Source organism: Cyprinodon variegatus, unplaced genomic scaffold (assembly GCF_000732505.1).
Source record: "Cyprinodon variegatus isolate N-32 unplaced genomic scaffold, C_variegatus-1.0 Scaffold7, whole genome shotgun sequence".
Lineage (NCBI taxonomy): Eukaryota > Metazoa > Chordata > Actinopteri > Cyprinodontiformes > Cyprinodontidae > Cyprinodon > Cyprinodon variegatus.
The window spans coordinates 2,888,534-2,912,297 of NW_015150460.1; the positions used below are offsets into that span (position 1 = coordinate 2,888,534).

Consider the following 23,764-nt stretch of genomic DNA (forward strand, 5'->3'; position numbering starts at 1 on the left):
GTGTCCCAGAGCTAGCTGATAGCAAAACAGCTTTGCTTTCACAAGTAAACCAGTATGACTATTGCCATAAGGTTCTGCATTATACTTTTATAAGAAATGTATGAGACAAGAGGAACAGAAAACAGAGATTATTACAGCAAAAAGAAGATGACAGACAACCAAAGTAAAAGCGGGAATCCTTTCTATGTTCCATCAATCAGAACCTAAGGTGATTACACCATATTATTCAGGGTGGTAAATATCTGTAGTCGCAGCTTGGTATTTAGGATTAGTTTGTATCCGTGAACACCTGAAACCAAATGCATGAGCATGTTTGCGTATTAAGGATTCACAAAGCTTCTTGAGAAGGAAAGTCTGCTTAATAGCAGGTGTTGGGGGCCACAGACTAGCCCTACAGGGCCCAGAACAGAAAAAGAGGCAACGTGAGCCCTATTATCAAGAGGCACCCCTATCACTGGGACACAAGGAGGGCAAACATAAGGATGGCTGCAGCCACCAGAGAAGGGCAGACAAGAGCACCTGGAGCCCAAAGCTCGAGGGGCCAAACCCCAAAGGGGCCCGAACCTGGAGGCCATAGATCCGAAGGGGCTGCGGCAGCAAGCCCATTGGCTCCACTAGAGGTTGTTCATGCCCAAGGTGGCTCTGGATGAAAGTCCCGGGATCTGAGGGCCCACCATCACCAAGTGGGGTCCCCACAGGGCCAGAAGGCCCAGGGGGCCTAGTTTCATGTGAGCAGAAAGGCACCTTTAAGGCATGCAATCACCAAGTGCTGCGCAGCACCATTAGAAATCAGACATAATTGATGCTGCGTCTTACAAGGAGCAAAAGAGTGCATGAAGTTCCAGAGTCCATTGTCATTATCTTTAAATTCAACCTTAAATCAAAACAACGGAAAAAATAGATTTATTCAAACTAAAATATGATGCGTTAATTATGAAACTTAAAAAAATAAATAAATAAAAAAACATTTTTAGCATTTGGAGAGCAATAAATTGAAAATTCTTTTTTTTAAATTATGACTTTTTATACTCATTTGTAATGATCCACAGGTTTGTTGCTTTCCCACTTGGTGCTAATGAGCACATTAGCTTAGCTTTGCTAAACTCTGCTGCTGCCCGTTTCCCCTATGCTGTTGGTGATGCTTGAGTCTTTTCCAAACCAACTTATTCCTGACATGAACTATTGCAACCATTTAGGACAAACCATCTGCTAATGCGGACCTGACCAGACTGTAACAACAGTCATGGTCCTCAATACTGAGCATGTAGCTTCTGTCTAATAAAAAAGGAGCATGAATCCGAGGCTGTACATTTCAAAATAATAGTAAACTGATGGATAATAGTTTTATTTTTAAACAAAATGCCTTTATTAATGATTGTTTAAAACTAAAATCAAATGAATTACTCATCATTCGCAGGTCCCTGATCATCAGGGACCTGCAAACATTAAAGTGGGAGATGTGTTTGTCCAGGTGGAGCTCTAAAAGCTAAACCAGGATCTCGGATGGAAGGCTACAGTGGAACAACGTGAGCAGCTTTGGTAAATGATTTTCAGACTAGTTTGTGTTCCACAGTATGGGAGGAAAAAGTACAACAGCAATAAAAACATGAATGAACCAACAATTTGGATACATAAATCCAAATTCTCAGCGAGAGACTTTAGAACCAAAGAAAGTCCATTCAGAGCAAAGGCAATGATTTCATCTTTTCTTCTTTAAGTACATTTTGTTTTCCAGCATTTTATATTGTTTAATCTTTATAGGTTTTCAAGGAAGTTGTCGAAGTGTCATCTAAAATAGGAGGCATGTACAACTGAGACAACATCTGCTCCGAAAATGATATAACCATAGTGGAGTGGGCTAGTTTAGATGACTGGTAATTTCCAGCCCCTACAGAAAGGAAACTTTAACTAATGTAATTTAAACTTCATAGAAAACTCAGACAATCAATCCAATGCAACAACCTAGAAACCATTAACTGTTTGGCAACCATTTAACAGATACGGTCTGTTTCCGATTAAGTGGCTTAGTAAAATTTATTACATATAAAATAAAGTCAGCCTGTCTCATATTCAATAAGATATGTGCTTTGAAGTATTTTATTACATATCTTAGTTGGCTCCTTAAATCAAAATGTCTCAAAGACTTTAGAAACTGGACAGTAAAAGGCTTTTCTTCTTTCATAGCCATCTTTGAGCAGCTATTTCTGCTTCAACCATGAGATGATGAATTCAATTTTAGTTGAATATAATAAGCCGTAACAATAAAGTGAGGAAATGGATGCACGCCGCTTCCACTTTAACTGAAGTATGTTTTTTGGTGTTGAAATTGTTCAAAAGCACCCCTGGTATTTGCTTCAACAGTGAAACCTTTCAATATAGCCAGATTATATCTTTATATCTGAACAACATTTTACCTGTGGACAGAAATTATGATGCGGGCCCCGAAAAAATCTGGATGATTTTGTTTGAACTTTGATGTGACTTCCTGGAACATCTTCAGAGTCCAAATCTTGTCATGAATGGTTCCATCAAGCTCGTACGTCTGCAATCAGGACAAGAAAGGACATTGTACAGATGAAATGTATAAAAAAAATAAAATAAACTACAATAGATCTTCTAGAAAGAAAACCAACCCTTGATAGGCCACTCCTCAGCTCCAGATACATGACGTTGTCTTTGTGAAGCTCCTCTAAGCCCTGGTAGATGTAGTCCCTCAGAATAGGAGCGTGTGCGACTAACCCTGCAGTAGCAATGAAGGCCTTCTCAAACTTCTCCCACACAACATCTTGGTTTGGATATTCACCATCTGGATCCTCAGTAAACAGTGTGAGGTGCTGGATTAAACTAAAAAACACCAGAAGTTGAATATTTCAGCTCATGTTCTACCTTTAAACATCAAAGCTTTATTCTTACCTGTTGTCAAATGCTGCATTGTCCTCTATCCTGGCCCGTAGCGACTCCAGCAGCTGCCAGTAGAAGCAGTCCCATCGAGGGAAGGGCTGTCGATTGGAGAACAGGAAACGGACCGAGTTGTCCCACGTGAAGCAGATGTAGCAGTGAGGTCTGTAGGTAACATTTTTTACCAGCCATTCGGCGCTGACCAGAGATGAGCTGTGGATGTGGAGCGCCGCACCTGTGGGCAGAGCAAACAGCTGCAAATGACAAGGACTCATACGACACAAGGATTATAACTACTTGGCCAATTTTTATAAACTTCAGTGTCCTAATTATATTCAAAAAACACATTGCTTTTTATTTATGCCATTATTCACTTCCTTTTTCCCCCAATACTTCCAATATATACAGGGTTTTTAGCCCCTCAAATTGCAGATTTAGTAACTGAAACTCATGCAAAATGGTTCCGTTCTAAAAAGTTTGCTCTAGGGAGAACCAGTGCTAAGCTAACCACTAGCAGTGTAAGCTAATGACCATGTTTTTCTTTGGATTTCATATAAATGAAAGTCAATTCTAAAATTTTTAAAATTGTGGGAAACATATTGAATTTTGACTTCAGATTTGGTAAGAAGGAACAAAGATAGACATAATCCTAACAGAGCACTTCGCTCTCAATCTGCAGGTTTACTGGTGGTTCTTGACTTTCTAAAAGTGGAATGGGAGGCAGATCTTTTAGTTATCAGGCTCCTCTCCTGTGGCCCAGTTTTAGTCCATGAGGCAGACACCCCGTCTACTTTTAAGGTTAGGCTTAAATCCTTCCTTTTTGATAAAACTTATTGTTAGAGTGGCTCAGGTTATCCTGAGCTATCTCTATAGTTATGCTGCTATAGGCTTAAACTGCTGGAGGACATAGGGACCCCTTTTTCATCATTCTTTCTCCCACTCTGCAGAATCTGTTAGTTCTCTCTGCTCTCTGCAGATGGCCGCTCACACTGAGCCTGGTTCTGCTGGAGGTTTCTTCCTGCAAAAAGGGAGTTTTTCCTCTCCACTGTCGCTACAAGCATGCTTAGTGTGAGGGATTGCCTTCAAGTCAATGAGTCGATGCAACAACTGGTTTTCCTTAGAAAAGTTTGAATCAATTTGACTGGATGATCTGGTGAACTGTAAAGTGCCATGAGATGACATGTTGTGAATTGGCGCTATAGAATTGAACTGAATAGAATTTAGTCAAAAAATGGCTGGACAAATTAGGATAAGCATGGACTGATGGATAGTTAGCTAATGGGCTGATAGATGAAGGACAGTAGGATGTACAGAGAGATGGGGGATTGATGGGGGTGATGGATTCATTGGTTGGATGAGTAATGATGGTAATTTAAGACATTAGAAAAGGTTTCAGGTTTTATCTTCCCCATTTTTAAACAGCACAGGAAGCCTATTTTTTCAGAAACAAAAGGCTGAAAACTCAGAAACTCATAGGAAAAACAACTGTTGCACACAAAAAAGCTGTTTCTGAAATATCACTGGTGATTCTAATCTGAAGGAAAGTTATATTTACGTAGATCAGGAAGAACTAAATGATGGAGAATCATCCTTCTCCAAAATCAAACAAGCTTTGTTACTCTCACCTCTTCCTTATAGGCAACCATTAAACTGAACGATGAAAGAAGGAAGCTCCAAACACACAGGAATGGCGCCAAGTTAAACATAATGACCAAGATAAAGATAATTTATCTGCATCTACAAACAGCCTACATACACTGGGGCTTTTGGAAAAATGTTTGCTGCCGTTTTTGTGCAGGATGCATCTTTCTTTATAGCAGGGTGATAAAAGTAGAGGAAAAATTGCAGATAAAGAAAGCATAGAAACACCTGTATCATTGTTAAGAGTAAAAATAAAATATTTTATGTGACTCTGCAGCTATCGGGTCGGTGTTTAAACAGACCCGATAGCTGCCGATTCATTCTTGATTTAAATCTTTGTGTCACAGCCGAACCAGGGAAAAAAACAAAACAAAAAAAACATTAAGTCTAGCATAAGAAATACAGAGGTGCAAATGGTTGAACAGTTCGGGTTTAGGGACATAAGATTTTACAATTTGACCTTGAGTGAGAATGCATACAGCATTTTTTTTTTAATGTTAACTAAATAGCACATTTAATACTTCCATTAGAAACAAAGGCAACTCATGTCTACTTTAAGGTAGAGTGGAGGTTCTCTGGTGCTGTGGGCCTACTTCTCTTCAAAGTTTTAAGTTCTAAAATGTATGGTAACTTTCGCTCTTATATCAGTGGATTATTGCCTTCCCTAAAAACTACTAAAGTTGGGTCATCACTGGACTTTTTGTAGGATACTGATAATAAAAACAAGCCAAAAAGACAAACAACCCACTAGTCAGCGAACCAACCATATTCCAATACATTGATACTCTCTAAACTAGAATCTAGTCAAAATTCTAAGGGAAAAAAAGACTCTTTAAAGGAAAGGCTGAAATTGCAAATCTTTTACTCTACTAGCAGCATTTGGTTTAAATTGTTAATGAGGATTTCTGATGGGTGAGTTAACCAACTGTTTGGTGAACGTGTTTATATAGTCGTGGTTAACGTCACCTTTCGGCATCTTCTGCAGCAGTTTGTAGATTGAGCTCCTCTCAATGAAAGGCTTAGCCTTGAAGAAGTGTAAAGCAGGAGGAAACGGTGTAGCTGCCATCTCCTGCTCCTTCAACCGATGCAGGTAAGCATCCAGCTTCTGCTCTGCCGGCGTTAGCGTCAACAGGCCTCCCGTCTGCCTGGACACCTCCTCGCGCATCAGCAGGTCCCGGCGAGTGGGGTCCGGCATCCCATCAGATTCCCTCAGAAACCACAGCAGGGGAACAAAGGTGAGCAGAGCCAGGCAGAGTGATTTCACCATGTCCTTTTTACCCCGCCGAACAGGGCGAGAGTCCTACTGAAACATGCTGCAAACGAGCAAATGTATGCACGTTTGTGCTGGAAAGGGGGAAAAAGAAATTGAGTAATCATAACTAGAAGTTTTACTAGGTTGTTTCCAATAAAATTACATAGAAATAAATCAGATGATTCATAAAATCCAGTTTAAAAACATTCATGATGAAAAACATCCTTTAAGTTCCTAAATAAAAAAAAAATACTTACAACCGTACAGCAGTTCCGGGCGTCCTGCTTCTGTCCAAATGCTTGTTTTCGCTGAAACCAACTGCAGCGGCTGAGCCTGTCAGCGAAATACTCTCAGCGGCTGGATAATTGGGGCATTTTTGTCTGACTAATACCATGTGATAAACTAATGAAGGAGGCATGAATGGGCTGGATGAGTCAAAAAGAGGAGCACACAGGAAGGGCTAATCATTTAGACGTCTTTATGTTGTTTATACATTTACTCATTGAACATTTTTCAGTTGGAGACGATCACAAACAGAAACAAGAGAAAAAAACAAGCACACCAACATAATTTAATCTGGAAACCTCATATACAAACAGCACATCGTCTGGAATGATATCGCTCACTTTTCAAGAAGAACTTACACTTGATGTAACACCGATAAATTAAGTCGTTAAGGTTGTGTACGGGGTTTGGTTTCGTTTCTAGGAGACCATTTATTTGTCTGTGATAGGTTGGAGCAGACACCCATTAGCTACACAATGGCCCATGCAGCTTTTAATGTGCTGACAGGTTTACATAATGAGCAGAAACCGTGACACAGAAGCTGTTTTTGTCATGAAGTGATCCAATTAGAGTAGAACCTGTTAAACATCCTGACCCTTCGCTGTAAACAGACCACAGAGAATGAACCCGTCCCCACAGCTGCGGCGAGCGCCGCCGTCAGGAGACAAACAGCAATACATCACACAAACAACACGTCTTTATGTGCATCAGCAATTCCGTTTCACAGACAAAGGAATGATATCTTCCATGACATGTACAAAATAAAAATAAGTGTTTCTTCTCAAACACGGGACTCAATCCAAAAACTTGCGGTTGGGGTTGGCGCCGAAGAGAACCACTCGAATTTCCGGCATCATCTGCAAACAAAGTTCCAGTTTTAGGAATCAGGTGACAACAGATGATCCTTACAACACAGATTGAAAACTGAGTCCCTCCATCTTTACAAATCTCAATCCTCAAAGTTCATTCTGCTCGCAATAAAGCAGCAGCTTTATTAAAAAAAAAACTAAAATCCTAAATTAGAGGAAGTGTTTCCCACCTGCTGAGCCATTAGGTCCAGTCTGCTCTCCAGGGTGTTGGACACTTTAATTTTCCCATCACTGTTATAGATCTCAATACCTCCAGACCTGCAGGGACGCAAAAGGAAAAACGAAACAAATAATTTAAAGATGAATAATGTGAGCCGTGTTCTAGGAGGGGAGGTGCAGCGTACACGTCTGAGGAGAGGAAGTTGTCCTGGTCGATCCGGACCTCTAGGTTGTTCTTCACAGCTGCTTTATAAATGGGGATGTTCTTCTGAATGGAAGCCTTAAAAAACAAAGTTTTTACATAGTAGTTGAATATTTAACATAGCCATGTCGAAGGTAAAAATATAAAACATTAGCAAAATAGTTTAAAAAGTTTCCTCTCCCAAATATTTTTAAATAACTGTTACAGTTTACCCACCTGCACCATCTGAACGTCCTGTTTACGACAGCGGATGGTCACTTTGGTCTCCAGCAGCTGATAGAATCCCTAATATGAAAGATTATTTAAAAAAAAAGTCAAAGTTTTAACGTCATTGTATTTTCTGTTGGGTGTTTTAGTGGCAAACAGACAAGAAGGCGTCATAAAAACAGAACACAGCCGTCCTTACTAAAACAGCTAAAACACTTGAGACTAAATATGGTCAACCGAAGCAAAGCACTAAGTTAGTGAAGCACAAATGTGAACAATTTAAATCAACTAAGCCTTATGCAACCATGCATTTCAGAAAGGTGTGCACACCTCTTAAATTAAACAAAGTGACTCCTATCTCAGACTGGATAGAGAAAACCTGCAGCTTGCAGAATCTGTTTCACAGAAACAATGGGTCCATTTTCAGATAGAGATTCTGCAGCTGATTGTTTTTCAAACTAGTACCCCAAACAGTAATTAGACTCACATGCTCCAAACGGGTAAAATCTAAAACAACAGAAAGCTCAGAGTCATTCTAAGAAGCATGGAAATATCTGTATGCCACGGATGCGATCATTGTACAGAATAATACAATTAAGTTATTTGCTGGCAAATTCAAGAAAGTTCCCAGTAAATCTAATAATGCGGGCTAATACTCAACAGATAACTGTGTCTGTCTGACTTAATGAAGCCAATAAAATATATTCCATTATTACAGTCTATGAAATTTAACCTAAAAATGAGTTTTTCAATAACAAAAAAACAGCCTTTAAAAAAAAATGAAAATAATTGATTCTGCAGATCATAAATATATTCCATAGAAAAAAAAATACAGCAGGAGTATTTGACTAAAAAAAAAAGGCTTTAAGATTAAAGAAGATTTAAATCAGGTAATTTGTCCATCATATGTGGCGTCCCGCAGGGATCTGTGTTCATCTGTGCCATTTAATTCATGTATTGAAATTACCTTATGATGCATCTTATCAAAATTAACCCCATTTGTGGATGAAACTAGAGTCTGGCCATAAAAATACATCTGATTAGATTTTTAATAACTTCCCTGGAATAAAGGGGAAAGGATTTAGCCTTTCAACCTTTCAGTCAATCTAAGCAAAGATGGTAGTTGGTTAAAAGGCTAAATAGTTTAAATTTAAACTATTTTTTTCTCCTGGTCCTTATTTCAAAGTCAGCAGAAAAAAAAAACAATATAATTATTTATAATTACTGATAGGTGGACATGAAAGGATTATATAGCAAAACATTTATTATTTTTAAGGTCCAGATTGTGTGTCCACTTTTGCTTTAATCTTTGGCAATTTTCCCATTGTGCGAAAATAAAGGGATTTTCTATTTTATTCTATTCTTTTCTATTTTTGACCACATCATGCTCAATCCCTCACACTAAGCATGCTTAGTGTGAGTGATTGTATTTGATTCAATGAGTCGATGCAATCAACTGGTTTTCCTTAGATAGAAAACTTTGAATCAACTTGACTGGATGATCTGGTTGAACTATAAAGTTCCTTGAGATGACATGTATTGTGAATTGACGCTATATAAATAAACTGAATTGAATTGAATCACATCAGACAGCCTCAAATGAATCCAGTCATTTTTACAGAAGAATATATTGGTTGGTTATAGTGATAAGAATTAATGAACCAGTCAAACTAAAATCATTATTTGATAAATTATCTCTAAATTTATGTAAAACTGAAGTGAACTTCTTAGGAAATTACATTGATAATACAGATATTTTTGTATCGACAATGCATGAGAAATTAGATTCTGGGGAATAACTATTGAAAGCAGGGTTTCTAAAAAGTGTCTCAGTTATAAATTTAAATACTTCTCAGATTATAATGAACTTAATGCTCAGTTTTTGTCCATAGAAATTTGGGACAATAATTTCATAATCCAAAAATTGGTCATTTTGTGTTCACTTCATTCCTGCAGTCCCAACTGTTGTATTATTTTATAGTTTTTTTTTGGTTTTGTTTTTTTAATAGTGCACAACTGCTATAGAAAGCCAATAAAAATATATCACACACTAATATTGAAATTATAGCTTAAGGCGGCTGAAATTGTAAATACAAGCACAAGGTTTGTTAGTCTGAGTGTGTTAAACTTTAAAACTGATCAAATCAATCACTGTTCACATATTTATCAATAAAAGGCAGCAGGCAGAGGGGTCTGATTTTATTTCTAATGTCCGTATGGGGCTATAATAAATACAGATGCATATATGCATGTTGATTTTTTATTTAAGTACATTATTATTTAAGTAATCTTGCATGTTAATATGAAACTTAAAATGTAGTTACTGAGTTGTGGAAGGTAGCAGCCATGTGATGAAAGGAATTGAGGGTAAGACTCATTTTCTTTCTGTATTCTGTAGTAAAAATTATATTAATTTTCATCCTTTTCTTACCAAGTTGGAAGGATTTATAAAATATTTTGTTCTCTTACTGGTTTGGAATACACTAAACTGAAAAGCAGATGTGAACTGAAGCAGGGGGAGCAAACAGACCTGCAGGATCAATCCGTCCATCAGAGCCGAATACCTGGCTGGATCTTTTGCGATGTTAGCGAGCCGCTGGCGAGCCTCGTTCAGCATGTCCTACGGGGGAAACATATATATTTAATGTTCATTATTTTCACCAAACCTGTGAGTCTTATCCGATTGGTGTGTTTGGGATGATGAAAAAAGGATTCACACTTACTGAAATCATATCATCACGGGCCTTCAGCACCTTCAGTCGAGCCTGGTTCATCAGGTTTGACATTTGGCTGTTAGACAAATAACAGACACATTGGAGCTGCTTAGATTTCTAAAGGGGACTATTTTTATCCACCAAGAAGCCGTGCAGACAGTTGGGAGGTGGGCTGATTAAAGAGCACCCCAGGGTGAAGCGGTTAAATACAATTACAGAAACACTGCTGTGTATACAGCCGCTTCTATGTTCTTAAAACAGCTAAAGTGAGAGATAAATAGACTTGATGCGTCCTGTGATGTCTGGCCATGACTCACATTTTCTTCTGCTGTTCAATCTGCTTCTCTTTCTTCTCGTAGTACTCCATGATCTTCAGCCTCTGGGTTTGGACCAGTCGGCCTTTCTCAATGTTGAACTCTTCCTCTGCCTGCAAAAAGAGTTCATGTCTAAAGGATCACTTCTACAAACCTCTCTTCAGACTTAAGCATTAAATTATACATATAATTATACATGTTTCCATGAATTTCATTTGTAATTTCTACTGAATTGAAAGAAACGAACGTAGTTTATTCATCCTCCAACACATCCTTACTCAGGCTGGCTTTAAACACCACAGTTCATCTTTGAAAGGTTTTTATAGAGTTCAGTTTATGGTGTACAGGTAAAATATGGCTGCTCGGTTAAAGTTAAATTCTAAAATTATTTGTGATTTTCAAGTTCATTGATTAAAAAATGTATATACTGAACAACAAAAGGATGGGTGGGTAGAAAATAATACATTTAAATCTGGTAAAAATAACTTAATTGCTTTTGTAATAACTATGTGATAACATTTGGAAGTTAAAACATTTTTTAGCTCTACTGAGATCTTAAAAACTTTTAAAATTAGAAGCACAGATTGTTCTTTACATAATTATAACAAGCAATAAATAATTTACTACATTAAATCGTGAAAAAAGTTAAAAAAAAATTCAGTATTCTTTAGTTATTCTATGTAAAGATAAAGTTTAAATCTAAACGTAATCTTTTTAAACGTAAAAACGTTTTATTGCACCATATAGGTTGAAAAAGATTTTTTACATAGACGTGAGAATCAAAATGTAGAAATACCCATAAAACAATAATATATATCCAATATAGACATTAGACATATATAAAACATTATATGTTAAGAAAAACAAACAAAAAGTTTATAGATGAAAATTTCAGTTGCATTGATATGCAGCCTTTACCGCCCTCTAGTGGCAGGTTGTATCAATTGCAGGGTTAATGTGTGTCTCATTCTTTCCATCCCTGGGTACCAAAATCTTTCAAGAATCAATTTCAAGTTTAATAGATATCAAGACTTGCTTAATGGTGGTAATAATATAAAATAAAGACTAAAATGAAGGCCTGATTTTTGCTGATTTTCTTAATATTCCCTGTCTGAATTTTAGACAAAAAGAAATAAGATTTCCTGGTTTAACACTAACAAATCCTGCAGGCAACATATGATTTCTCATGTCCAATAAGGTTTAGAAAACCAATTAGAAGGCAGAAAATAAATGTGAGAAATTGGAGCAATTAACTGTATTAACAAAACAACCAGTCAAAGCTGTAATGTGTGACGATGACAGCGTGTGTTTACCTTTGCATCAATTTCCTCTGCCTTCTCATTGGCCTCCTGCTCGATGAAGGCCATCATATGTTTGATCTGTGGAAAAAGAAAAGGAGAAGAAGGAGAAAAAAAAAAACTTTTTTAATGATAACAAAATCTTATCACATCTTATTAGTCACATGTAGTTTTGATTTGTAACTATATACAAATTTATAGACCAAATTTAGTATTTTGTAAAGGACAGAAAGAAACTTAAAAAATGAAAAGAAAACTAGATAATTTCATCGGAAGCTAGCAGCTTGTGTGCAATCTCTGGATCTTTAGGGCATTTCCTAAAACTACTCACCTTCAAATTTGAAGAACCAACAGTGGAACGACACATTAAGGTTCAGAGAGATTAAACTAGATTTAAATCAGGCACTGTTGCTCTTGGTAGATTTCCTGTCGCTAAACATTATTTAGCAATTATTTTTCCACTCAGGTGTAAAGTAGCTTCATAATCCAAGTAAAATAGAGCTTAATAATGTTCACAAAGTTTGTTTTTTCATATTTTTCCGTTGCTACTCTTTTAAATGATGACTTTTAGGTACTACTCATTTGCAGCAAACACTTAAGGTTCAACACGTCTTTATAGGTCTACTTTACTACATCTTTTGAACACTGAATGTAGTGTTTGCAAAACAGATTCATAGCAGCTCAAAACCCTCTTATTTTCTCTGCCAACTACCCTACATACGATACATAGCACTAATCTAAGAGAAACAAACTTTGTATTCAAAATGCATGAGTTCACTCTCTTAAGTGGACTCCTTTAAGAAATTACCTTACATCTGGAAAAAAGCTTGTTGATGTGGATTTAATTTTGCATTATGAGATAAAATGGGGTAGATTACAAAGATACTGAGCCCTTTCTAGACTCTTTATCACAATAATTAAATAAAAACATTAACAGGGTTTAATACATGAATAAGTAACTCTTATTTAATGCTTTTTAACGCTCTTAAAAATAATCTTAATGCAATAAACAAATACCCATGACTTATATATATATATATATACACTGCAAAATCCTTCACCATCTTCACCATGGACAGGCTGCAGCCATGTCCCGAGTTCCTCGTTTTCCCGCCACTTTGGTTCAAATTTGCATTTCGCCCATTCTCTAGCCTTTTCTCCGCCTCAAGCTTCGTTTCCGAAACATTTTGATGCCACGGTTATCAAATTTAATGAATTTTAATGCCAATTAAAGCCTCAATTTAAAAAATAATAATTTATTGACTTTTGATGACTTTTAATGACATGCAGAAACCCTGATTAAGTTAATTTCACTTAACATGCACCACTCCCTGTTGCATAATAACCCAAAATAAATGAATACAAACAGTTTAATTGTGACTTTTATAACGTGGTAAAGTTTGAAAGTGAGAAAAATGTACAGAGCTGCATAGGGGGAGTTGTTATAGTGACTTTAAAAAAAAAAGCAGCCTGTTATTTGGTGACATCAGGGGTTTTGATGCTTAATATTTGGACTGAACAACTGAAACTAAATGAATCTCACACTGATTGGTCAAGAATATAAAGTCATATTTAACTCATTTAAAAAAATAAAAGCAAATATCTTCAGATAACTGGAAAAACTCATCTTTAAGATCACTTTACCATGCATTTATCTGCCTAGACATAAAATAGATGATTTAGACATTTGCAGCCATCTTCAGACACATTTTGCAGCCTAATGGATCCTCTGAAGGTTATTTTCCATCTTAATCACTCACCAAGTTCCTCCCTGGGCCTTAGCGTGTGGTTATCATGTGATTGTTAGGAAATGTGGTCACAATAACTGCTTCACCACCCCAGCTTTAGATCCATGTTTACAGAAACTATAAATTAACCAACCCATTAAAACACCTATAGACAGGTTTAACCTATCAATGTCATCATCTTTACTGAAGTAAAACAGCTCTAAGCAATACGTTTTAAAAACGTCGTAGTTTATACATTAGCAAAACGAAATATAATCTACCAATATGAGATATAATGGAGTAAAGCTGAGTGTTTGAACACTTTGTTACCTGCTTCTGAACGTCGGCATCGCTGAGCGCCATGGTCACCGCTGTTAAAGGTCCACCGAGGCCTGCAGGAGGGAAAAAACGACCACAAACACGGTTTTAAAAGCAGCCAACGACCGCAGTCAGTTAACGCTAACAATATTTATATTTTAAATGAATGAAGAAACGTTAAATACGTAAATATACCTGAAAATGACAAAGGATACGGTCTGAATTAATCTCCGCAGTCGTGACTCGTAAAGATGTCTACGGCAGATCAGCTGACCAGCAGGAATCACCTGATGCTAGTTTCTGCTTCAGCAGCGGGGAGCTACCGGCTCACAGTCGAATTACCGCCCCCTGCTGGACTGGGGAGCGAAGTGTCATATTCTTCTTCTTCTTTTCTATTATGGCCGATCGCAAGCAACTTTAAGGTGCATACCGCCACCTACTGTACACGAGTGTGTAGCAACATTACTTTACATCAAATAAAACATTTTTACTTTGTATTCTGTTGATAAATAAATAATGCTTTCCTTAATCTGTGAATATTCTTTATTTCCCAATATTCCTTTAAGGCTTCATTCTTTGCCTGTCCTTCCAACCATTCTTTTCAATTTCTCCCTTTCATGTTTATACGTTTTCCAGTTCATCAATACATGTTCTTAAACTTTCTTTTTCTCCACATCCTTCATATTTATCATTATTTTTCCTCCCTATTAAATATAAATTTTAATTTAAATAGGTATGACCCACTGTTTATCTGATCATTATTATTTCTTCCCTTTTGTTTCTCTCATTAATGATTCTATTTAAAACAGATTTTTGTACCTTATATAATCTTCTTCCTTTCTTATCTTCGTTCCACCTCGTTTGCCATTTTTCAATTTCTTTACTCTTAATAAGTGATTTACCTTCCCCTTTCCCAAAAGGAATTGTAATTATTATTGTTCCCTCTAAAGCCCTTTTTGCCAATATATCTGCCCGAAGTGTCATATTAAAATAGAGTAAAAACAAACAAAAAAAATCCAGAAAACGATGTTGGAGAAATAAAATCGCTGCTTATTTATCATTTTAAAAGTATGATATAGAGTTATTTAGCTATTGTAGTCATATTTAAAAGTTTTAACCAAAACACAGTAATAATGATGACTTTTAGCTATATTCACAAGATAAATGGTCTTCATATTCAAAGTTATTAGATACAAGGTTAGATTTTCCACTTAAAAAATGAGATTTATAAAAAATTAGAGCCCTAGTTACAGGAATAGTGAGTTCAAAGTTATAAGTATAAGAGAACGAAAGAGGATGTAAAATCCAAATTATGACAACTCAATGTACAAAAAAAGCTCTACATTTAGATGTTCAATTTTAAGATTCAGAATCATAAACATATTACAACTCATAAATACCAAAGATTATTACACAAATATAAGATAAGAAAGAAATCCTAGTTTTGACTTTAAAAGTCCTATACATTTGTGCAGTCATGTATATTCAGTCATATCGCTGACAAAAAAGTATTTTGCAGTCATATTAATGAGATCAAGCATATTTTAGTCTTAACAGTTTAAATAAAATGTCTTTTTACCTCAGCTAATTCCTTTATAAATGTTAATTAACAATTAGAAGTTTGAGACTAACAAGGATCTTGGAAGTTTAGATTATGACTTTGAATCCCTCCTTAAATATACAGGATGCAGCACTTGTAAAAATCTGTAGAACTATTTAAGAAAGAATTTTTTTTTTACATCTTAACCACCATTACTGTGTACATGTGATTTCGTATATGAACATTATAGTATATCACCTTTTTTCCTTGTTTGTAACGTCACATTCTTTGTATTTGCTTAAGTACTCAGATAAAGATACAAATTTTTTTCATTGGAACATTCCTAAACTATTTATACAGAGTCAATAGCTGCTTTAATGACAGTAAACAGAGGAAGTTACGAACAAAGGGGAAGCATGAGATTGTAAAACATAGCACTAAAATATGCCATTTATAAAAAACTTTGATTAAAGGCAGATAACCTGTACAAAGACTGATTGATTTATGAAAGTAGAAAAACACTGAGCATGCTATATAAAAAAGAAAAATTCTGTGACTGCATGACAAAATCTTCCTGACACACCTGAGGTGTTTGGGTTTTTTGAAGTGCTGCCAGCAGGGGGAGCTAGTAGCTGGAAAGTTTGGCATTAGAAATAGCTCTTTGCCGGTCTGTCAAGCATTTTCCACTCATGTCAGTGTTAGCAGCACCTGCTGTGCTCTCTAATCTGTTAGGACAGCCAGTGTGAAACTCCACAGACTCTTTACCTGAGTAAAGCTCTAACGCACTGATCACAGATCTGCTGACCTCTTTACAGGCCACAAACACAAAGGTTAAACTTTGATTAGAAGGTCAGTCTTCTTTTACCCCTATTTTCCGTGTCTACTTACTTTACTGTCCATGCTTTTCCAGTTGGGATGATCAGCAAAGTCACGATTGACTCAACTACTGCCAACTGTTATGTCATGGATTTGTGAGGTGGGTGGGTGTGAGAGAGGGAGAGACACTTGTGCACAGCCTGTCCACCTTGTTATTCCCTTACCAGCGCCAGAATGCATTTCTGCCGATCTGCTGATCTGTGGCTTTGTCTCTGAATGCACGTCACACTTTGACCTGCTCCTCATCTAGCAACTCTTCCACAGAGGACAGAGGTATTCCTGTTTTTCTTACCAATCATTTTTGAGTTTCATTAAATATTGATGAGTTATTCTGTCCAGAGTAAAACTGCTAATTGTTTCTGGGTGTTATGCAAAACCGGTGCAGCCAGGGTTCCAAAAGACGAGAAGCAAACAGGAATCTTTCACTTGACATTGAAAGCTGACCTTCTCTAACCTGTCGGCTGCATGTTAGCACAGAAATCTGGGCCTAAATCTCATTATTTAATCAACACAATCTACTCCTGATGTAAAGGATCAGCTGGAAACCACATATGAATGTGGGGCTGCAGGGTCTGCTTCTGAGCTTGTAGAGATGCAGATGAGGCAAGCTGCTGCTACAGTCTGCACAGGCCTACAGGACACAAAAACTTATAGTGGAGTTCATTTTCTTAGGCATGATGATCATATTAAAGTCATCCTTTGATCTTAATGGTGTCACTCGCATTAATCTATTAAACTGGTGTTGGTCTATTTTTGCTACCAGTCTCCAAAAGTTTAACATAAATAACAAAACATTCTTGCATAAGTGGCCAAAGTTGTTGGTTTGGAGAAATGTGTGTTTGGAGAAATCCCTGCATCCATGTTTTAAATCTGTCAAGCACTTTAAATTATACTTTTGTGCAAAAATCTAAGCGCATCAACAAAAAACCAATACACCATGACGGATAAATGAATGCTTCACATATGTAAACAAGTGACAACGACTGAACAAGCAATAAACACTAAAAGGTTAGACATTTATCTGCAAACAGGATTTTAATAATTTCTATATTTGCACATATTTTGCACACTCTATTAAAATGTAAAGTATATACGGCAGAACTTGCTTTAATGTTCTGCACATTTTTAGACCATTAATGCTGGCTCTGAAATTATAGTTCATGTTTGCATCCAAAAATATTGCAATGTTTGTTTTATTTTCATCGTAACCCTATTCAATTAAATTTAGTTCAGTTAAATTTTGAGTGTGACATTTTAAACTCGATTCAACATTCAGATTAATATTGTGTTTGTAAAAATATAATGTAATATACCTTTATATTTAATTTAAGGTTGAGTAAGTTTGGGTTTAATTGTTTTAAACATGTAAAAACACATCAATGAACAGAGAGAATAAAACACAAAAGACAACAGGTTAATGTTTAAAATAGTGTAACTATGTTAATCTTAATTTGCTGTCATCATTTTTAGTTCCTTTTTAGTTTAAATCTGTGTGAATTGACTAGATTAAGTTTAACTTTGCTTTAATTTAACCCCAAAAATGTATCTAATAATTTTCTAATTGAACTTTCAACTACAGTTACGTAAACAATTGAAATTTAATTTAACTTAATAAAAAAATATTTGATGAAATTAGGTGTAAACCTGGATTCAGCTCAAATGGAGCCAAATAAAATTCATAACCTTTAAGTTCAACTGTAGGATTAACTGAATGAGTTCAGCTGAATCATTTAACATTGATTAGATATAAAATCAAACATGCTTTTGTTAACTCAGATCAACTAAAACGCACTTTTGTTCATTTTATGAAGGTTTAAAATAAACACAATTAATATTCAATTCAACTTAAATTAGCTGGAATGTAATTCCCAATAAGTGTTAAACTGAATCATATTGATTTAAAAAAAAGTTTCTATTTCAACTCAAATTCAAAGTTCAGCTGAATTAGATTAATTTTCAGCCTAATCAGCTCCATTTAATTCAGCTTTAAATAAACTAAACAAATATCAGCTTCACAAACGTAATGAAGTTTTGATAGATTTAGGTAGAATAATAATAAAGTAGATGTAATTTTCACCAAATAAAAATAATGAAATTAAAATTTTAATCCGTTTTATTTTCATAAAATTTTATCCAATCTAAAAACACTAATAAAACACAGATTTTATTAGATATTGGTGTTAAAATTTTAATAGTTAGCCTTATCAGAAAGAACTCTGTAGCAGTTTAAGTTCTGCAGTCACTTATCTATTTTTTTGCATATATTTTGCTTCACTTAATGAGTAACATAACCCAGATTTAAGTCTCCCCGGTTTATGGAAATTAAGTGCAAATATGACACAGATTGACGCCCAGAGAAGACGGGTATGAGGATTATTCCTCATAAGGAAACCAGCCCAGAAACCAGAGACAGCTCTGAAGAACATCATGCAGTGAATACGATACAATAGCGAGCAGAGAGTGTTACAAATATCTATTCTAGGACTGGCATGAGGGGTACGAGTTACAGTAACAAAAGTTTTGCAACAAGAAGGTCAACACGTGACCTGGAGGCTCATCTCTGAAAAATTCATGATAAAAAGACCTTTAGATTTTTAGGGGATAGACGTTTTTAAGGTTGGAATATGAACTCAAAGTACGCACCTTAAATCAGTTGGGTAGATTTTGGATTACTACTCTAGGTGGCATTTGAAGCTGTGAGGTTCCAGTTCTTGATTGGCAGATGGATATGTATACAGCACCTAAACATAGCAAGATATGCAAGGCTAAAGATAGCGGCACATAGGAGCAAGTGAGCAATTTTTTCCAGAGGCAGGCATGCTGACGTCACCGAGGCTGCAGACCAGAGGAATTATCTAGTAAAGCAAAGAATCAATGCAAGTCAGTTATACTGTCTTGAAAAACTGGATTATTTTTTATATGAAGTATAATAATAATTAGAATAATCTGTTGAATGTTGAGTTTAGGAAGAGCCTCTATTGCAGTAAAACTGAAGATGTTGCCCTAAAGCTCAGTTAGTCTGGATGGAGACCATGTGAACATCAGTTTTGTGTATTTTCATTAGGGCTGAAACAATTAATCGGATTAATTATGATTAACCGATTAATGAAAAAAATCTACAAATTTTAAAATAAATTAACTATTAACTGGAGTATATATCATATATCAATTTGAGAAAAGAATTTCATCTTCTTGCACTCAAAACTTATAATGCTCACACTCAAAACATGCGCTCTCTGTCAAATATTTTCTCTTCTCTCTCAAATCTTTGTTTCTTCTCTCAGATTTAATGCTTCTTGCACAGATATTTTCTCCTCTCGCTTGCCTCCTTCTCTTCGCGCACAAACAGCGCTCTGCACGAGTCTCAGATACGCTCGCAAACCCGTAGGCTCTGCTTGCGGATTTTTTTTGCTCTCTCTCGGATTGCAGTTGGATCGCCGCCTAGCAATCTTTCCAGCCAATAGAACGACAGCCTCAGAAAGGGTGCGCTTGTTTAACCCTACTGAGTGTTCCTGTGTTACTACGCCACTTATAAGAGCATCAGCTGAAACTACTATTTACAGTAGTTTTGTGGCTCGATTCAGCAAAGTTCAGTACTTATGGATAAAGTAAGCAATTTTAAACAATTAGTGGTTTGTTATGTACAAAAGCAAAGAACCGACATATTAAATTATTATCTTAATTATTACCTTAAGAAGATAAATTCTTTTCTCAAATTGAAATTATATGCTCTTGCATTATGGCAGGATAATTCTCCCATAATATAGTGTCTAAAACATGCCTTTAGCTGACAGAGCACTTAGAGCAGTAATTATACCAAAATTGTAAAAAAACAAAAACATTTTTAATTTAAGATTAAAAAAAAACAAAAAACTTTTTTTATCGATCAATATGGTCCATCCAGAACTTAAGCGGAAAGGTTTTAGTTTCACCTAGTTTTTCCCCCTAAAAAGTCTATTTTAAGGAACCTTTGGAAAAATAATCAACAGATTAATGGATTTGTAAAATAATCGTTAGTTGCAGCCCTAATTTTCAAAGGTTCTCATTCAGGTTTGGGTCTCTGCTTTGAAGAGGCCATTGTAAAACAGGACTATGTTTGCATTTTAACAGGTTTTTAATGCTATTGTAAGGAGCTGTATTGCCAAAGAACATTATTGTGAGTTTTTCACACCTGATTTCTGTTTTCTGCAGCCAGCCTTCATTCTGGAGGGAAAGGCCCCAGTCGAGTCCAGCAGGGGGGGTGGGGGAGGCACGGAGGTTGGATCCCGCAGTCCTGCCTCTCTGCCTCTCACCCAGACAGAGACCTCTGGACCCTGGCACAGTGAAAGCCTGCTGGCAGAGTCCTGGTCCACCATGGGCGACATGGACCCTGAGGACACCAAGAGCCTGGACAGCAACGACGGGCCCGTTTTAGCTGGGGATGAGAACCACTCCTCCAACTCTGACATGGTCCATCTAGAGCAGGAGGAGGTAGAGATGTTTGAGGAAACAGACGGAAGGAGTTCTAGAAAAGAGGATGAGGAGGAGGACGAGGAGCTGAGGGTAAATGTGCTGAGCATGCTGGGTTTGGAGAGGGAGCTGGAGAAGCAGGACCTCCAAGATACAGAGACAACGGAGCTTCTGGTGTCCACAGAGAAAAGTCACGCGGAAAGCAAGCCTGCAGAGTTCAGACATGTGGTTCCCCCAATGGCCCTGCCTCTGCTGCCTATTGTCAAACTGGACCCCCCCTCCACGACGTCCACCCCCGTCCCTTCGACCACCGCCTCTGAAGTCGACGAGCACTATTCCACTCTGGGGCTTCACCCTCCATCTATCCTGTCACCAAACGCTCCAGAGCTTCAAGAGATTCCTGAAGCCAAATTCTCACAGATCCCCCTTCAGGAAGATGGAGAACATTCAGCTGGCGTTACACCACTGAAGAGGCTGGAGCCGCAGCCCGGTGCACCTAAGACCAAACCTCTGAGCTCCTCTGAGCTGCTGTTCAGAGGCGCTGCTTTAGTGGCCGTTATCGGAGTGGTGGCGTATGCAGCGATACTCTTCTGCAAAAAGTAGAAAATAACATTTTAAACAGTTTCTCTTCAGTTCACAAATTCCTGTTGAGTTGTTCACATTTTTCCTGAATTTTGCATTTTAATCAGACTTTATTAATCAGACTGTAACGCTACCTCGGCTCACAACTCATGGCTGCTTTTCAGCTCAAACTCTGAAGAAAAGGATAAGCTTGACTGCAATATGAAAATCAGCTCTTAAAAAAACATTGTTTTATTTAAAAAGGTTTGTGTATAGCTACTCTATTATTTTATTAACAGAGAGAATTTAAAAGCTAGAAAAAACAGCCCATTTATCTATGTATGATACACCCCAAAAAAAATCTTTTTCCCCACTTCCTTAAGAGAATAAGGTCATTGGGGAACAGATTCAAGCTAAATGTCTCCATGTAAATCTATTCATACCCTTTAATGTTTACATTCTGTCATATTAATTGTGATATTAGGTCATCAAACACACCAAATTAGAGCATAATAGTGAAGTGGAAGGATTTAATGGCTAATTTAAAGAATCTTTTACTGACAAAAAGCGTAAAAAGATGTGAGTGAATATTTATTCACTATTTTTTCTGCTCGATACGCAAATATGAAAATAAAAAATGTGACCAATTTCCTTCAAAAATCTCATAATTTATAAATAAACTCCACCTGGACTTGGAAAGCATTGTTAAGACAAAGGAAGACAGCAGACAAAATGGAAATGGTTGTTGAGGTGTTTAAAGAAGGCTGAGCTTAAAAAAAAACCAAACTTACAAGGTTTGAAGATTTCAGCACCGCCGTTTAGATAACCTGTAACATATGCTAATGACTATGACCTGGATGACTGAGAACCTTCATCAGCATATGGTGCTAGCCTAAGATAGGAACACACACCTAGACTAACGAGGAGGACATTAGTCAGACTGCTACAGTAAAATGCCTTTAGGAGCTCAGGGGAAACAGCATAGATCCAAAAGATGAGTCAGAAGAGTTCAAATAAATCCGTAAGTGGTTTGTCACAAGTCAAGTAAGTAGAAAAAAATACTCTAGTTATACTAGATTAAAATGTTCCTATTTAAAATATAATATATGGTGGAAACACGGGGGTGGAAGCATCATGCTGTGTTGATGATTTTCCAAAGGAACAGGAAAGCTTAGTCAGAGGATAGGGAATAAACCAGTTAGAGAAGTTTAATGAAATAGTTCATGTGTTACAGCGGCCTAGTCAAAGTCCAGATCTTAATCAATAAAGAATCTGTGGCAGAACTTAAAAAAATAATATTAAACCTTAATGCATCCTGAATATGTTTGAGGCCATTCTACAAAGAACTGGCAAAACATTTTGTCTCTAGGCATAAAAAAACCTGATAGAGGTGCACCTGGAATCTGTAACTGAAGTGAATTTAGAAAACCATCTGTGTATCATTTTCCTTCCTCTTTACAATCATGCACTAGTTTGTGTTGGTAAAATCCCTACAACAGGTTGCTAAAAGTTAAGGGGGTTTAGTTTGACAAACTGCAAAGTTTCAAGGGACTTAATCACATTTATATCGTATTTATAGCATTAAAATATTTCTTCATTTCTTTCATAGCATATGGCTTTAGAAAATTAGTCTACTTTGACTAGAAAGATGGTTTAAATCCAAACTGTTTTGACTTTGCTGCAGCTTTGTGTGACACAGATCATTCACCATAAGTAGTAAAATCCCATGAAAGCAGCCTCTGGCCTTTTATTTAGACGCTAATCTCTCTTATCACAGGTTTATTGTGCTGCAGCTTAGTGTGTTGTTCGGTGCACAACTGTTTAACCAAACCACTGAAACGGATAACCAAATGTGTGTAAAGCTCACGGTGTCAGAGCAGGACATGTGATATGCTCTCTATGGAAGCCTTGAACATTTTCTGTCAGGTAATACAGAGATTTGAACACTAACTACAGCAGGATTTCTTTTTTTTTTTGCTGCAAAAAAACCCAACACAAATACATCCTTTATGGGCTGAAAAACTGTAGTTCATGAAAAAAAGCCATGCCTCATTTCTTATTTCTTATTAGTTGAGGGAGTCTAATGAAGGCTACATGACATATATTTAAAGTCGTAGGGAATTCATATTTAAATGTCAAATCACTGGCATAAACATGTATATAAATGTGCTCTTTATCAGACGATATCGTCCCAAAAGTTAAAAAATTTCTATTAAAAAAAAAATCCTGTCTTAAAATCTGTGTTTTTGTTTTTCGTTATCTTATGCAGGCCAGTTAGTTATACATCAGTTTGTACACATAAATTCGGCCAATCATATATCAACGGTCATCTGTCAATCAAATTTTTCGGTCATAGCATCTTGATTCATATGTCGCAGCTAATATACGCAATGGTTGAAATAAGAATAATTTAGTTTACATTAGGTTCTGTCCCAGAGTTCACAGGGATGGACG

General features: G+C 36.5%; 3 protein-coding genes across 5 annotated transcripts in view; 1 reads left to right on the forward strand and 2 right to left on the reverse strand.

Moving 5' to 3' along the window:
* LOC107085717 (adenosine deaminase CECR1-A-like) overlaps nt 1–6,185 on the reverse strand; it is a 12,179-nt gene extending 5,994 nt beyond the window's left edge. For all 3 annotated transcript variants that reach the window (XM_015376220.1, XM_015376230.1, XM_015376210.1), the window contains exons 1-5: nt 6,049–6,185; nt 5,506–5,883; nt 2,914–3,133; nt 2,634–2,844; nt 2,415–2,542 (exon numbers count right to left, since the gene is read on the reverse strand). In XM_015376220.1, coding sequence (XP_015231706.1) covers nt 2,415–2,542; nt 2,634–2,844; nt 2,914–3,133; nt 5,506–5,806 — 860 coding nt within the window. In that variant the 5' untranslated portion in view covers nt 5,807–5,883; nt 6,049–6,185. The remainder of the gene's footprint in view (nt 1–2,414; nt 2,543–2,633; nt 2,845–2,913; nt 3,134–5,505; nt 5,884–6,048) is intronic.
* A 64-nt stretch (nt 6,186–6,249) lies between these two features.
* Nucleotides 6,250–14,215, reverse strand: LOC107085735 (V-type proton ATPase subunit E 1-like). Its single transcript, XM_015376255.1, has 10 exons — nt 14,080–14,215; nt 13,897–13,958; nt 11,855–11,920; nt 10,545–10,654; nt 10,237–10,303; nt 10,044–10,133; nt 7,523–7,591; nt 7,290–7,384; nt 7,116–7,203; nt 6,250–6,933 (listed from the first exon to the last, which is right to left on the reverse strand). Exons 2-10 carry the CDS (start codon nt 13,927–13,929, stop codon nt 6,871–6,873), a joined length of 681 nt encoding a protein of 226 aa, XP_015231741.1. The 5' UTR covers nt 13,930–13,958; nt 14,080–14,215; the 3' UTR covers nt 6,250–6,870.
* Nucleotides 14,216–16,255: 2,040 nt separating this feature from the next.
* On the forward strand, nt 16,256–22,143 carry LOC107085728 (bcl-2-like protein 13). Its single transcript, XM_015376243.1, has 2 exons — nt 16,256–16,573; nt 20,492–22,143. Exon 2 carries the CDS (start codon nt 20,654–20,656, stop codon nt 21,350–21,352), a length of 699 nt encoding a protein of 232 aa, XP_015231729.1. The 5' UTR covers nt 16,256–16,573; nt 20,492–20,653; the 3' UTR covers nt 21,353–22,143.
* The last annotated feature ends 1,621 nt before the right edge of the window (nt 22,144–23,764 follow it).

What these genes read in the sequence shown, in the direction of transcription:
- LOC107085735 (XM_015376255.1), bottom strand. Translation starts at nt 13,929, where the DNA reads ATGGCGCTCAGCGATGCCGACGTTCAGAAGCAG. An exon ending in ATGCCGACGTTCAGAAGCAG is followed by an intron (nt 11,921 to 13,896) that starts GTAACAAAGTGT and finishes CTTTTTCCACAG; the next exon opens with ATCAAACATATGATGGCCTT. An exon ending in CCCGTGATGATATGATTTCA is followed by an intron (nt 10,134 to 10,236) that starts GTAAGTGTGAAT and finishes TTTCCCCCGTAG; the next exon opens with GACATGCTGAACGAGGCTCG.
- LOC107085728 (XM_015376243.1), top strand. Translation starts at nt 20,654, where the DNA reads ATGGGCGACATGGACCCTGAGGACACCAAGAGCCTGGACAGCAACGAC.